The sequence below is a fragment of the Pristiophorus japonicus genome, chromosome 22 (genome assembly GCF_044704955.1).
Source record: "Pristiophorus japonicus isolate sPriJap1 chromosome 22, sPriJap1.hap1, whole genome shotgun sequence".
In the NCBI taxonomy this organism is placed as follows: Eukaryota; Metazoa; Chordata; class Chondrichthyes; family Pristiophoridae; genus Pristiophorus; species Pristiophorus japonicus.
Genome location: NC_091998.1, coordinates 58,792,760 through 58,808,318, shown reverse-complemented (window position 1 = coordinate 58,808,318; position 15,559 = coordinate 58,792,760). Strand labels below are relative to the sequence as shown.

Sequence of the window (15,559 nt, the reverse complement as noted above, 5' to 3'; positions counted from 1 at the left end):
AAAACTTGTCTAAAATATCTGTTATAGTGAGAATCTATCTGTTGGTTAATATCAGGACTCATTTTGTATTTACCCCAGTTATCTCCATCCGCTTTAGCTCAAGTGGGGGACACTTGAATCAATTGATTTCTGCCTTGGATCCCAGTATTATCTGGGCCTCGGCTTGCTATTTTACTGGGTTGTTAATGGAATTGTTCTGATTTTTATTTACCATTGGGAACAACTAAAGAAAGTCTGAGACTTTCTTCAGCGTGATATAACAGCAGAAACTGAAGGGAAGATGAGTGGAAATTCCCACCCTATTTCAAAGAAGAGCAGGGGAGTTCTCTCCGGTGTCTTGGGCCAATATTTATCCCTCAACCAACATCACTAAAACAGATGATCTGGTCATTATCACATTGCTGTTTGTGGGAGCTTGCTGTATGCAAATTGTTTGTCGTGTTTCCTACATTACAACAGTGACTACACTCCAAAAGTACTTGATTGGTGGTATAGCGCTCTGGGACATCCTGAGCACATGAAAAGAGGGAAGACAAGCTCAAGGTTCAGGTGTAAACCTTTTATCAGAAGCCAGGTCTACCTATGGGAAACTAACTGAGTTCTGACAAAGTGCCTGGGGCCAGGAAATTAACCTGTCTTTCCTTTTTATAGCACATTTTGTTTTGTTTTATTTGTCTAAAGTGCTTCTTGTGATTTACTTTTAGATTGAATTTGATGAAAATGACATGCTGTCTTAGGTCAGGGTACAACATGCCAGCCACACATTCCCTGTTCAGCCAGGGTCCCTCAGCAAGGAGAGATCCCATCTCTGCCAATGGGTGATAATGCATACAGTGTAAAAACCTGGCCTTGGCTTTCAAAGAGTCTGGATTTCCTAAACTTGTAGCAACATTATGGCTTTTGCCACCCCCATCTGTTGCCACATTAGCACCAGCATGCCCAGCCATTCCTTCTGTAGATCATCAACCTGAAACATTAACTGTTTCTCTCTCCACAGATGCTGCCTGACCTGCTGAGTATTTCCAGCATGTTCTGTTTATATTTCAGATTTCCCGCATCCGCAGTGTTTTGCATTTGCATCCCTTCTGTACCCCACTTTGTGGTCATCACCTTTGTGATTGGCCACAAGAACCTCAATATAGCATCGGCCACGACCATGTGTCCTTAACATTTTTACAAGGTACATGTTCACAAGCACTATATCTAGAGTATCGTGCCAATTTTAGAATAATAGAATCATAGAAATCTATGGCACAGAAGGAGGCCATTTAGCCCATTGTGTCTGTGCCATCCTAATCTTACTTTCCAGCTCTAGGTCCGTAGCCTTGCAGGTTCCGGCACTTCACGTGCATATACAAATACTTTTAAAATGCAATAAGGCTTTACCACCCTTTCAGACAGTGAGTTCCAGACCCCCACCACACTCAGGGTGAAAAAAGTTCTCCTCATCTCCCCTCTAATCCTTCTACCAATCACTTTAAATCTATGCCCTCTGGTTATTGACCTCTCTGCCAAGAGAAATGGTCTACAGGGCTGTAGTAATATCTGCCCTCCTATATGGCTCAGAGACAGTAGACACCTCAAGTCGCTGGAAAAATACCACCAACGATGCCTCTGCAAGATCCTACAAATCCCCTGAGAGGACAGACGTACCAACATTAGCGTCCTCGACCAGGCCAACATCCTCAGCATTGAAGCACTGACCACACTTGATCAGCTCCGCTAGGCAGGCCACATTGTCCGCATGCCAGACATGAGACTCCCAAAGCAAGCGCTCTATTCGGAACTCCTTCATGGCAAATGAGCCAAAGGTGGACAGAGGAAATGTTACAAGGACACCCTCAAAGCCTCCCTGATAAAGTGCAACATCCCCACTGACACCTGGGAGTCCCTGGCCAAAGACCGCCCTAAGTGGAGGAAGTGCATCTGCGAGGGCGCTGAGCGCCTCGAGTCTCATCGCCGAGAGCATGCAGAAACCAAGCGCAGGCAGCGTAAAGAGCGTGCGGCAAACCAGTCCCACCCACCCTTTCCCTCAACGACTGTCTGCCCCACCTGTGACAGGGACTGTGGTTCCCATATTGGACTGTTCAGCTACCTAAGAACTCATTCCAAGAGTGGAAGCAGCCTATGATGATGATGAAGGAAAATAGGTCCTTCCTCTCCACTCTATCTAGGCCCTTCATAATTTTATACACTTGAATTAAATCTACCCTCCGCTTCCTCTGAACCAAAGAGAACCAACCCAGCCTATTCAATCTTTCCTCATAGCTAAAATTCTCCAGTCTGTGCAACATCTTTGTAAATCTCTTCTGCACCCTCTCTAGTGCAATCACATCTTTCCTGTAATATGGTGACCAGAACTGTATGCAGTACTCTAGCTGTGGCCTAACTGATGTTTTATACAGTTCAAGCATAATCTCCCTACTCTTGTATTCTATGCCTTGGCTAATAAAGGCAAACATTCCATGTGCCTTCTTAACCACCTTATCTACCTGTCCTGCTTCTTTCAGTGATCTGTCGACATGCACATCAAGGTCCCTTTGTTCTTCTACATTTTTCAGTGTCCTCCCATTTAATGTGTATTCCCTTGCCTTGTTAGCCCACCCCAAATGCATTACCTCACACTTCTCCGGATTGAATTCCATTTGTCAATTTTCTGTCCACCTGACAAGATATATGAGGGGGCTCGACAAGGTAGATGAAGTTTCTACTCATGGGGGAATCTAGAACTAGGAGGCATAGTTTAAGAATAAGGGGTAGCCCATTTAGGACTGAGATGAGGAATACTTTCTTCTCTCAGAGGGTCATAAATCTCTGGAATTCTCTGCCCCAGAGAGCTGTGGAGGCTGGGTCATTGAATATATTTAAGGTGGAGATAGACAGAATTTTGAATGATAAGCAGGTGAAAGGTTATGGGGAGCGGGCAGGGAAGTGGTGCTGAACCCAAGATCAGATGAGCCATGATCTTATTAAATGGCGGAGTAGGCTCAAGGGGCCAAATGGCCACTCCTTGTCCTATTTCTTATGTTTTTATGTTCTTACATCTTCCTGTAGTCGATAGTTTTCTGCTTCACTATCAACTACACAGCCAATTTTTGTATCAACTGCAAACTTCTTAATCCTGCCACCTGCACTGAAGTCTAAATGATATATACCACAAAAAGCTAGTACTGAGCCCTGTGGAACCCCACTGGAAACAGCCTTCTGGTCACAAAAACTCTCATCGACCATTCCACTTTGCTGCCTGCGACTGAGCCAATTTTGGATCCAAGTTGACACTTTCCCTTGGATCCCATGGGCTTTTACTTTTCTGATCAGTTTGCCATGTGGGACCTTGTCAAGCGCCTTGCTAAAATCCCTGAAGACTACATCAAACGCACTACCCTCATTCACCCTCCTGATTAAAAAATGTAATCAAACTAGTCAACCATGACCTTCCCTTAACAAAGCCTTGCTGACGGTCCTTGATTAATCCATGCCTTTCTAAATGACAATGAATACTGTGTCTCAGAATCTTCTCCAATAATTTTGCCACCACTGAGGTTAGGCTGAATGGCCTGTAATTACTCAGTCTATCCCTTTCTCCCTTTTTAAACAATATAAGTAGTCCTCCAGCCCTCTAGCACCAAGCCGGTAGCCAGGGAGGACTGGAAAATGATGGTCAGAACCTCCACTATTTCCTCCCTTGCCTCTCTTAACAGCCTGGGATACATTTCATCCAGGCCTGGTGATTTATCTACTTTCAAAGATGTTAAGCCTTTTAATATTTCCTCTCTCTATGTTTGTCCCATCTAATTTTTCACATTCCTTCTCTTTAACTACAAAGTCTATCGTCCCTCTCTTTTGACCTTACTCCCATGTTTCTTGTTGCCAGTGGCTTGGGTGGTCAACTCATGAGTGCAGACCAGCAATGAGGTTTCCTAGTCATTTGCCCGAAAGCACCTTCTGCAATCAATTGCCAGCCAGAAATGAAGCCATGACACTCAAACAGGTCTACACGTGCAAGCGTGCACGAATGCAGTTGTTCACTTGGTGCTGTAGATAATCAGTGTATTACATAGCACCGACAGCCTCTGCTAAAACAGAACCACTTCCTCTTGAAAGAGTTCTAGAATATAAATTGTACAATTAAAAGCTGCTGAAGTAAAATTGCAGCACACTAAAACACATTTCCTCGCATAAAATTAAAATCAGCTTAGCACCATTGCGTCTAACGAACGGCCCTGCAATCCAAGCAGCAGCATTTACATATGACAATGCAGTAGAGGGAATGACTGTACTTAGTGTAGGATTTACATCAGTGCTCAGAGTAATTGTCTGTTTAAGGGTCCACTGTTTAAGACTGAATTATAATGATAGTAAGTGATTGGCATTCTGTGTCTAAGTTAAATATTTTGACGAATTTTCATAAATCAAATGTTTGACAAGTAGAATACAAAACAGCAGAGACCCTCAAAGCCTACAAGTGTAGTAGTTAAGGCACTCACTTGACTGCATTGTGGTCATGGATTCGCATTGCAGACTATGGACTTATTTAGCTCTCTTTGCCAAATGGAGTTTTGTTTTCAGCAGGGGCACCAGCCTTAGTGTCTAATGGAGGGTGAGTCAGTGTGATGCAGGGATCTGAAACCAGAGAAGAAAGCATCATGTTAAAGGCTCAATCATAATTAGGAAGTCACAGCCTCTTCATCTGCCATGTGTTACATGCCAATTAAATATCTCCACTTGGGCCAATGTAAGGCTACCTCTGCTCAGTTATTGCATTACTGGTCAGTGAGGAGGATGGTGGAGGATGGGAATTTGTGATCCATATGCCCAAGCTCCAAAAGGCTAAACAAAGGCACTGAACTTCAAAGAAAGGTGAAAAAATAGACAAATGAGAGCGCAAGTGAAGCAGATAGCATAAATAGATCCAATAGATAATTAGATGTGCTACTGGTGGGGAAAGGGATAAAGGGATATGGAGAAAAGGAGGGCAGTTGGTGTTGATATTTCCTGGGCCTGATGGCCATTTCCTGTTCCTATACCTCTTACGACCCTGAAATTCCATGTGGGTTCCCCCAGTCTCTTGCTGGCTTTATGGCGGGAGATGGGGAGAACAGCCTCAGAATTACATGGCACTATGTTCTTAACAAAGCTGCTGTTTTCTTTGTCTTAATATAGTGATGCCATTCAGCCTGAAGCACAACCTGGAACTCAGCCAGAAACAGGCATCGCTGAGGAAACAACAGACTTTAAAGTCCTGCTGGCCAATGGGAACAAACCAGATCGAGAAGTTGCCAATAGGCTGGCTTACAAGCTTTACAATTTGGATGGCTTTAAGAGGACGGATGTTGCACCCTACCTGGAGAAGAAGTATGTCTATTCTGTCTGTATTTTGTTTCTTACAGAAATAGAAAAAAGTAACAGATAAGAGAGATAAACTAAGAAACAGGCTGTTTATCTCTGAGTGTTTGGATTCAATCTATCAAAAGACCAAATAAATTCTGAGCACATGGTCAGAGGTGGGTTCAGCTCTGTAGGAGATTGATCATCCATTCAACATTCCATGTCCATTTTGTCTATTAAAGATTCCTGTCATCAGTGGTCACATCGACCTTGCCATCCCAAGTCCTGATCTGCGCTCCTATCGTGCAAAGATCTGTGCCAGGAGTGCTAAAGTGTAGAATTTACTTGAGATTATGCAGTTAATAACTGAGCCATTCAGGCCAGAGAGCTTCCAGTTCTCATCCCTCACTAGCGCTGACTGAGCTGATCTCAGCCAGAATGTCACTAGGAATGCTACAATTGGTTTCAAAGTAATTTTTAAAAAATTCATTCATGGGATGCAGCAATCGCTGGAAGACCAGCATTTATTGCCCAACCCTAATTTCCCTTGAGAAGGTGGAGGTGAGCCATCTTCTTGAACCGCTGCAGTCCGTGTGGTGAAGGTACTCCCACAGTGCTGTTAGGGAGTGATCGCCAGGATTTTGACCCAGCGACGATGAAGGAACGGCCGATACATTTCCAACTCATGCTGATGTGTTACCTGCAGCGGAACTTGGAGGTGATGGAGTGCTGCCCTTATCCTTTTAGGTGGTAGAGGTCGCTGGTTTGGGAGGTGCTGTTGAAGAAGCCTTGGCGAGTTGCAGCACTGCATCTTGTTATTGGTACTCACGGCAGCCACGGTGCACCAGTGGTGAAGGGAGTGAATGTTTAAGGTGGTGCATAGCCAATCAAACGGGCTGCTTTGTCCTGAATGGTGTCAAGCTTCTTGAGTATTGGAGCTGCAAGGAACCAGAAGATGACTCCAGGATCCCTCACTCCCAATGAGGGACCACACTCCCAGGGAGTGCACTGTAAGAAATCACATGTACATGTACACCTTCAGGAAAGATGGTGAGGGGAAAAAATTGGAAGACGAGAAAAAATGATCCTGGCTCAGGATAAGAAGTAACATTAATTCTGTTGAAGATTTATTCATTCTGAATTGGTTTTAATATTACAACTTAAGGATTAGGAGCAGGAGTAGTCCATTCGGCCCCTTGAGTCTGCTCCGCCATTTAATGAGATAATCGCTGATCTTCTACCTCAACTTCACTTTCCTGCACTGTCCCCATATCCCTTGATTCCCTTAATATCCAAAAATCTATCAATTTCTGTCTTGAATGTAGTCAAAGACTGGGCCTCCACAGCCCTCTGGGTAGAGAAATTCCAAAGGTTCACCACCCTGAAACTCTTTTTGGACTGAATCTCCAGATTTATTTCCTGTCTGGTAAAGAATCAGGTCACAAGTGAGACAATTTAAAGGTTGGATAAAAAGTTAGTCTATGACTGTTAGATATTCAGACTGAAAGTAATTATACTCTGATTTAGGGTAGTCATAAGTAGCATTTTTGACAAGTTCTTGGTGGCTCTAAGATGTCATCAGCCAGCAGTTCTTTAAAAGTGCACTGCACACTGATACTGATAAGAAAGCTGATCAGTAACTCGAACAATGTGCAGTGTACTTTTAGGAACCTCTGGCTGAGATCTTTCAAATACTTGAGTCACTTGTATCTAGTGAATTGGAACTGAAATTATTTCACCAAAATGTAAATCCGCCATTTTTGTTCCGATCCTTTTCTCTTTGTGCATATGTGCATCTCATTTCTCAAATATTGTGAGTGCAGTGATAGAATTTACTGAGCCCTCTGATTATGCATAATCAACCTTACAGTCAACAAGTTGCCTTTATTCCAAGTTCCATGCATGTTTTGTCGTAACGTTACCAGGCGTTTGAGTACTGGTGCATGAACAGGTCACAGGGAGTCAATTATATCTGTCCTAATCACATCACTTTAGCCACTGTTAATAAGGTCCAACTATTGTTTCTATTTACTAAATAAATATCAGCCTCAGGCAAATAATATTGCATCAATAACCTCAATGTCCCCTGTAGATGACAGGGGTCCTTTGTATGAAGGAATTTATTTAAAATTGTGTAGAACATACAATGATTCCCAACACCGGTTAAAAGGCAAGTCATTGAAACACTTAAGAGCCAATTTGTGATGACAGGGTACAAATTCTTAACATGTCCGTATTTCATTCCTCTGTCCGCTGGTTTCATGGAGTTGTTAACCTGCTAAAATAAATGGATTAATATCTCCTTCAGGATATCGGACAGAGGAATGTTACACAAATGCGTTCATCATTCCATGCTAATATTGCAAACGGTTATTTCTGAGGCTGCTGTGCACAAATGTCCTTTGACCAAATTATTATTAATGAATATTACAATGGTTACCAAGCTAACCCTTGTTACCTGGAATAAACTGAGCTCGTCTTTTCAATTTTATTTTCTCTCCTTTTTCATGTTTTAGTAATGAATTCAGTCAGATGGTGGCCGAGGAGTACCTGCAATTATTTGACTTCAGGGAGATGACCCTTGACCATTCTCTAAGGTAAGGCAGGTCTGGGATCCCCCCCGAGTTCATTATTGTTGAAACAGCATTTTGTAGAAAGAAGAATTTTAAGTAGATAATAAATTATTGATAGTGGGATTCATGTGCATCTTTCTGACCCTGACTTTTGTGACCACAGAAAATTCTTAACGGCATTTGTACTGACTGGAGAGACTCAGGAACGGGAACGAGTGCTGAATCACTTCTCCAACCGTTTCCAAGAGTGTAATCCAGATATCATTCACAGCAAAGGTATGGGCGGTGATCCTCACTTTAAAGCAGAGTTCCTTCAGTGCAAGTTGATACGAGTTGTTTTCCTTATGGCATTTTCTGCCCAACCACAAATAGAAATGACATATCTTGTCCGACAAATGACCCTTCCATTAATATTTTCAATATGCTGCCAGCCATCAGAAGGAATTCCTGCTCAGCTAATTTAAGAACAGCAGACAAGTGTCTATAGTCTGCTATTTTGTACTTGGCAAAAAGAGCAACCCCCTTCTTTAAATCTTAGCTACTTGAATTGTACAAAACCAAAGACACACCAGGTGCAGAATTTGCAGCTTGTTGTGACAGGGGCACATAGGTCCAATTTAAGGGACCGACCTCCCATGAATGAACAGCGTCGAAAATACATCCAACACTCTATTAGTTTGGCTGTAGAGGCCTTTCTGGCAGCAAACTAAATCAGGCCCTAGGCTCCTTGAATATGCTAACAAGGGGCCTATTGCCAGTTTTAGGACCCCTTTCTTTATCTGGTCAACAGTTAGGTGGAGCTTGCGCTGCGTGAGTTCCGACTAGTTTTTGCAGTTCTGCAGCGGCCTGGACAGTGGACCTTAAAGGGATAATTTGGGGGCCGCCAATGGCGAGGTAATTTTTTGGCTTTAAACTATTTTAAAACTTTTCTTAATGTGGAGCAAGAAGGCGCAGGAGTGCTTCTCCTGCCTCCAAGCAATGCCACGGGCCGCTGCCAGTCTTATTAACATGAGGCCTGAAACCCAATATCGATCAGGGATCGGGCTTACTTGTTCCAGCATAGGGAGTGTTCTCAACACCTCATTCTCACTGGCCCTCATGGTGCAAACCAAGTTCCACCCCCAACTGGTCCTAGCAGGAAAAGGTCAGTGTTCAAACACATTGTCCCCTCCAACTCCCTGTCAGTAAAAGCATTATTTCACTCTATATACATTTCAGAATTGAAAAGACAGCCAGCAAATTAAACAATTGATTGACCAGCTGGCCAATTGGTTGATTGGGCTTCCAACTGGAAAAGATTTAAACCTGGAACTAAAAAGAATAATGATATTAAAAAACAAAATATGTGCCCATCTGACCTTGTTTCCTCTGTCCCTCATCCTTTATAGATGCCGTTCACACCATGACCTGCGCACTCATGCTTTTAAACACAGATCTTCATGGCCAGGTATGTTTTCTAGAGACCGATTTACAGATGTACATGAGGGTGAATTACACAAGGAATATGTTAAGATGGTGGTAGTGTAGCTGACTATTCTTTTGACAGCAAGCACAAAATACCAGCTACCACAGAATGGGTCTGAGTAACAGTCCGCACATGTGGACAGTCTCACCCAGCCAACTCCTGAGGTCCTTGCGGCCAGTGCTGAAATAGTTCCTCTTTTCCCAAGGTACCTTATGGTTATAACTATACTGAGGTTCTGAGGGTGTGATTTAAAAAATAACTGTTCATGAGATGTGGGTGTTACTGGCAAAGCCATATTTATTGGCCAACCTTAATTGCCCTTGAGAAGATGGTGAGCCGCCTTCTTGAACCGCTGCAGTCCGTGTGGTGAAGGTACTCCCACAGTGCTGTTAGGGAGGGAGTTCCAGGATTTTGACCCAGCGACGATGAAAGAACAGCGATATAGTTTCAATTCAAGATGGTTTGTGACTTGGAGGGGAACTTGGAGGTGGTGGAGTTGCCAGGCGCCTGCTGCCCTTGTTCTTCTAGGTGATAGAGGTCGCTGGTTTGGGAGGTGCTGCCGAAAAAGCCTTGGTGAGTTGCTGCAGTGCATCTTGTAGATGGTACACACTGCAGCCATGGTGCGCCGGTGGTGGAGGGAGTGAATGTTTCAGGTGGTGGATGGGGTGCCAATCAGTGGGATGCTTTGTCCTGAATGGTGTCGAGCTTCTTGAGTGTTGTTAGAGCTGCACTCATCCAGGTAAGTGGAGAGTATTCCATCACACTCCTGACTTGTGCCTTGTAGATGGTGGAAAGGCTTTGGGGAGTCAGGAGGTGAGACACTCGCCGCAGGATACCCAGCCTCTGACCTGCTTTTGTTGCCACAGTATTTATGTCTCTGGTCCAGTTAATTTTCCAGTCAATGGTGAGCCCCCAGGATATCAATGATGGGGGATTCGGTGATGGTAATGCCGTTGAATGTCAAGGGGCGGAGGTTAGACTCTCACTTGTTGGAGATAGTCATTGCCTGGCACTTGTGTTTCGCGAATGTTACTTGCCACTTATCAGCCAAAGTCTTGCTGCATTGCGGGCATGGACTGCTTCATTATCTGAGGAGTTGGGAATGGCACTGAACACTGTGCAGTCATCAGCGACATCGCCACGTCTGACCTTATGATCGGTTTAATGTCTCATCTGAAAGACGGCAGCTCTGACAGTGCAGCACTCCCTCAGCACTGCACTGGGGTGTCATAAGAATTAGGAACAGGAGTAGGCCATCTAGCCCCTCGAGCCTGCTCCGCCATTCAACAAGATCATGGCTGATCTGGCCGTGGACTCAGCGCCACTTACCCGCCCGCTCCCCGTAACTCTTAATTCCCTTATTGGTTAAAAATCTATCTATCTGTGATTTGAATACATTCAATGAGCTAGCCTCAACTGCTTCCTTGGGCAGAGAATTCCACAGATTCACAACCCTCTGAGAGAAGAAATTCCTTCTCAACTCGGTTTTAAATTGGCTCCCCCATATTTTGAGGCTGTGCCCCCTAGTTCTAGTCTCCCCGACCAGTGGAAACAACCTCTCTGCCTCGATCTTGTCTATCCCTTTCATTATTTTAAATGTTTCTATAAGATCACCCCTCATCCTTCTGAACTCCAACGAGTAAAGACCCAGTCTGCTCAATCTATCATCATAAGGTAACCCTCTCATCTCTGGAATCAGCCTAGTGAATCTGAGTCAGCCTAAGTTATGTGCTCAAGTTCTTGGAGTGGGACTGGAACCCACAACCTTCTGACTTAGAGGCAAGTGTGCTACCCACTGAGCTACAGCTGACAATGAAGCAGCTGAAGATGGTTGGGCCTAGGCCACTGCCCGGAGGAACTCCTGCAGCAATGTCCTGGGGCTGAGATGATTAATCTCCAACCACCACAACCATATTCCTTTGTGCTAGGTATGACTCCAGTTTGGTCCGTGGGCAATGGCCCCCAAAATCATGTCATCAAAACATTTTAAAAGGTGGGAGCTGGTACTCGCCCACTCCCTTGGAATGTAAAATCTGGCCATGGTATTTAGTGACACAACTTGATTAAACAATCAGCTGTCTTAAGCAAATCATTTTATGCACAGTTAATTTCTTTTTGGTGCAATGAAATACATCCATTTATGTTAATGTAAAGGGAATTATTGTTAATAAAAATAGATTATAATACACTTTACACACAGTATAAGAGCTAACAACTCACGGCATATGGTACTAAATACTGAGTGTCAGTTGAGGAACATATACAAATAGACACTACGGAAAATTTGCTATTGTATGGCCAATGATGGAGTGACTACCCATCAACTTTTGTATTGGACACTGGCTCTTTGGAAAATAAATCAGACAGCAGGTTTCCAACTGTTGAACTTAGAGCAAAAAATCTATGCGTATTCACGAGCAAATCTGTTTTGCGTTTGCAATTGTGTGAGTAAATCGTTCTGTGCATGCGCATTGGATTTTTTCTCGCATGTGTATACAGCCTTTTTCAGAAGAGCCTTTTCCTCGTTGGGTTTTTGAACTGTCCAAAAAGCAGCAGCCCTAGCTGATGTATTTCTTCTTGCACATGTATAGTGACAACTGGTTAGATTGTGTGCACGTCAAAGCCAAAGAGCTGATATTAGGGAGCAGGGGAAGCTACACTGAAGATGGAAGACTACATAATAATCAGCCTAAGCTTTGTGACAGCTATGCGTACACTGCCTGTATAGCGTATGTTTCCTTTAAGACTGTATCACACAAGCCTCCAGGGAGTGAAATTCATCCTGTTGATCATTTCCAATTTTGTTTTCTTGACAGTGAGTCGAGCTATTCAGAGCGCAATCTGAGCTCCCCTGACTTTTCAACAGACATCACTGCTTAGTAATCAGCAACTAGTAATCAGCTCCTCTCTATCCCACAGGCTGTGAGGCCAACTGTAGCCTTTCTGCTGCTGTCTCGGCACAGAATGGGACTGACATAGTGCTTCATACTCAATTAAATCACATGTGTTGTGCTTGATAATCATAGAGACTAAGGGGTAGATCATCAATAAAGTGTGCAGCCATAACCCATTCATGTATGCTCCATGATAATTTTATTTGAAATGACTGCTCCCATTGCATCAGGACTCCAAAAATCAGCACATGACTTCACTCTTACCCCTGTTTCCCAGTCCTGAGCCCAGGCCCGGGAGAGGGGAAATGAAATAAATGTCTCTAAGATGTCTTTCTTTATTGTTATACTTCCTGACTGTTTTCCATTGCTATACGTCCTGATTGTTTTCTATTGCTTTCTTCCTGCTGTTTTAGAATCTCGGAAAAAGTATGTCGAGTCAGGATTTCATTATGAACTTGGAAGGCATGAATGATGGGAAGGATTTTCCTAAAGACTTGCTGAAGGTAACAATTTAGATTATGTCTTTCACCAACAATATTCTCCCCATCTCACTGGATGATCTTGACTCCTCCTGGGATAAGGTATCAGAAATGTCAGTTAGTTTCTGGTACCAAATGGTCCTTCGTCATATGTGAACTGAAGACAGCAGGTTTTTGCAGGGTATTCAACCCCATGGGCATCACAGGCTAAGCCTGACCCTTCCTCATCCAACATGAATGCTTTCCAGCAGGGATAACTTGATAGTGATTAGTAGCCTAGGCTGAATTTCCCCCTCCCCACCCAGGGACACAAAGGTGAACTGTAGCACCCATTAGTGCCGCTGCAGAGATCGGCTGATGCAGCACAGATTAAGGATGGAGTATGGGGCTTTCAGTAACAGTAACTTCTAGCTTAATCTAGACCGCGAGGTAATGCCACCATTGAAACTGTGAACAAAGCAGTGTCATACAAATGTGCTGAAGGATTTGTGTAATATTATTGCAAACAGTAATTTTGAGGCTTCTATGAATTTTCTCTTTCAGTAAAATAAATAGAAAGGTGCCCTGTGTATGGACTTCTCAATGCACACGCAGAACTAATAAAAACTCTGAATAAACTCGCTGCTTCCACTGCAACACTGCAAGTAAAGCAATAATGTGCTGTAACTTAAACTTTCTAAAAAGCGAGAACATTTCTACAGCACTGAGACAAGTACCTCACAACAATGGATTTTCAATCTAATTTTTTTAAATTTCTTCCCAAAAGCACACAGAATATAAATACTATACCTCTGATAGCCACTCTTCGTTAGTACCCTGCTCCAGTAGTGAGTAACCCTACTATTACCAACATGCAGGATTATACCTCAGATTCACAGTAGTAAAGTATCATTTTGTTATTTCGGTGTAAACACTAAATGCACTAATACATAAAACAGTGTCAATTTCTACAATGATAGATTTGTTCTGAACTGTCTGGGTTATCAACTGTTCCTGTTGAACACCTTTCAAAGACTTTCTCTGTTTCTGGTTTCTAGGCTCTGTACCAATCAATAAAAACCGAGAAGCTGGAATGGGCCGTGTAAGTAGCTAAAAAATACTCCCTGAAACTGGGGTTACCGCTTTCATTATAAAAATTGTCCTGTACAATTATATTCATGAAGAAAGTCCATAGAGAAACATCATGTATATATAGAGCTCAGTGAGGACTTCTATATATAGAGCTCAGTGAGGGACATCAGCTACATACAGAGACCAGTGAGGAACATCAGCTATATATACTCAGTGAGGGACATCAGGTACATAACAAGCCCAGTGAGGACATTAGCTATACACAGAGCCCTGTGAGGGACATCAGCTATATATACTCAATGAGGGACATCAGGTATATACAGAGCTGAGTGAGAACACAGAGCTGAGTGAGAACATCAGCTATACACAGAGCTTAGTGTTGATCATCAGCTATATACAGAGCCAGTGAGGGACATCGGGTATATACGGAGCCCAGTGTTGATCATCAGGTATATACGGTGCCCAGTGAGGGACATCAGGTATATACAGAGCCCAGTGAGGGACAAGAGGAATATACAGAGCCCAGTGAGGGACATCAGGTAGATACAGAGCCCAGTGAGGGACATCAGGTATATACAGAGCCCAGTGTGGGACATCAGGTATATACAGAGCCCAATGAGGGACATCAGGTATATACAGAGCCCAGTGAGGGACAGCGGGTATATACAGAGCCCAGTGAGGGACATCAGGTGTATATAGAGCCCAGAGTGGGACATCAGGTATACACAGAGCCCAGTGTGGGACATCAGGCATATAGAGAGACCAGTGAGGGATATCAGCTATATACAGAGCTTAGTGAGGGATATCAGGTATATACAGAGCCCAGTGAGGGACATCAGCTATATACAGAGCTTAGTGAGGGATATCAGGTATATAGAGAGACCAGTGAGGGATATCAGCTATATACAGAGCTCAGTGAGGGATATCAGATATATACAGAGCCCAGTGAGGGATATCGGGTATATACAGAGCCCAGTGAGGGATAGCAGGTATATACAGAGCCCAGTGATGGACATCAGCTATATACAGAGCTTAGTGAGGGATATCACGTATATAGAGAGACCAGTGAGGGATATCAGGTATATGCAGAGCTCAGTGAGGGATATCAGGTATATACAGAGCCCAGTGAGGGACATCAGCTATATACAGAGCTTAGTGAGGGATATCAGGTATATAGAGAGACCAGTGAGGGATATCAGCTATATACAGAGCTCAGTGAGGGACATCAGGTATATACAGAGCCCAGTGAGTGACATCAGGTATATACAGAGCCTAGTGTGGGACATCAGGTATATACAGAGTCCAGTGAGGGACATCAGGTATATACAGAGTCCAGTGAGGGACATCAGTATATGCAGATCCCAGTGTGGGACAGCAGCCAAATACAGAGCTCAATGTTGATCATCAGGTATATAAAGAGCCCAATGAGGGACATCAGTCATATACAGAGCCCAGTGTGGAACATCAGGTATATACGGAGCCCAGTGAGGGATATCAGGTATATACAGAGCCCAGTGAGGAACATCAGGTATTTACAGAGTCCAATGTGGGTCATAAGGTACATACAGAGCCCAGTGTGGGACATCAGGTATATACAGAGCCCAGTGAGGGACATCAGGTATATACAGGCCCAGTGAGGGACATCAGATATATACAGAGCTCAGTGAGGGATATCAGGTATATACAGAGCTCAGTGTGGGACATCAGGTCTATACAGAGCTCAATGAGGGATATCAGGTATATACAGGG

The 15,559-nt window shown here is 43.6% G+C and overlaps 1 protein-coding gene across 1 annotated transcript in view; it reads left to right on the top strand.

Annotated features, from left to right (window-relative positions):
- The window catches only part of LOC139234780 (PH and SEC7 domain-containing protein 2-like), a 65,358-nt gene that overhangs the window by 28,648 nt on the left and 21,151 nt on the right, over positions 1–15,559 (top strand). Inside the window, exons 5-10 of the mRNA XM_070865471.1 lie at positions 5,164–5,355; positions 7,845–7,925; positions 8,065–8,177; positions 9,290–9,348; positions 12,674–12,763; positions 13,777–13,820. Of these exons, the coding sequence (XP_070721572.1) occupies positions 5,164–5,355; positions 7,845–7,925; positions 8,065–8,177; positions 9,290–9,348; positions 12,674–12,763; positions 13,777–13,820 (579 nt within the window). The remainder of the gene's footprint in view (positions 1–5,163; positions 5,356–7,844; positions 7,926–8,064; positions 8,178–9,289; positions 9,349–12,673; positions 12,764–13,776; positions 13,821–15,559) is intronic.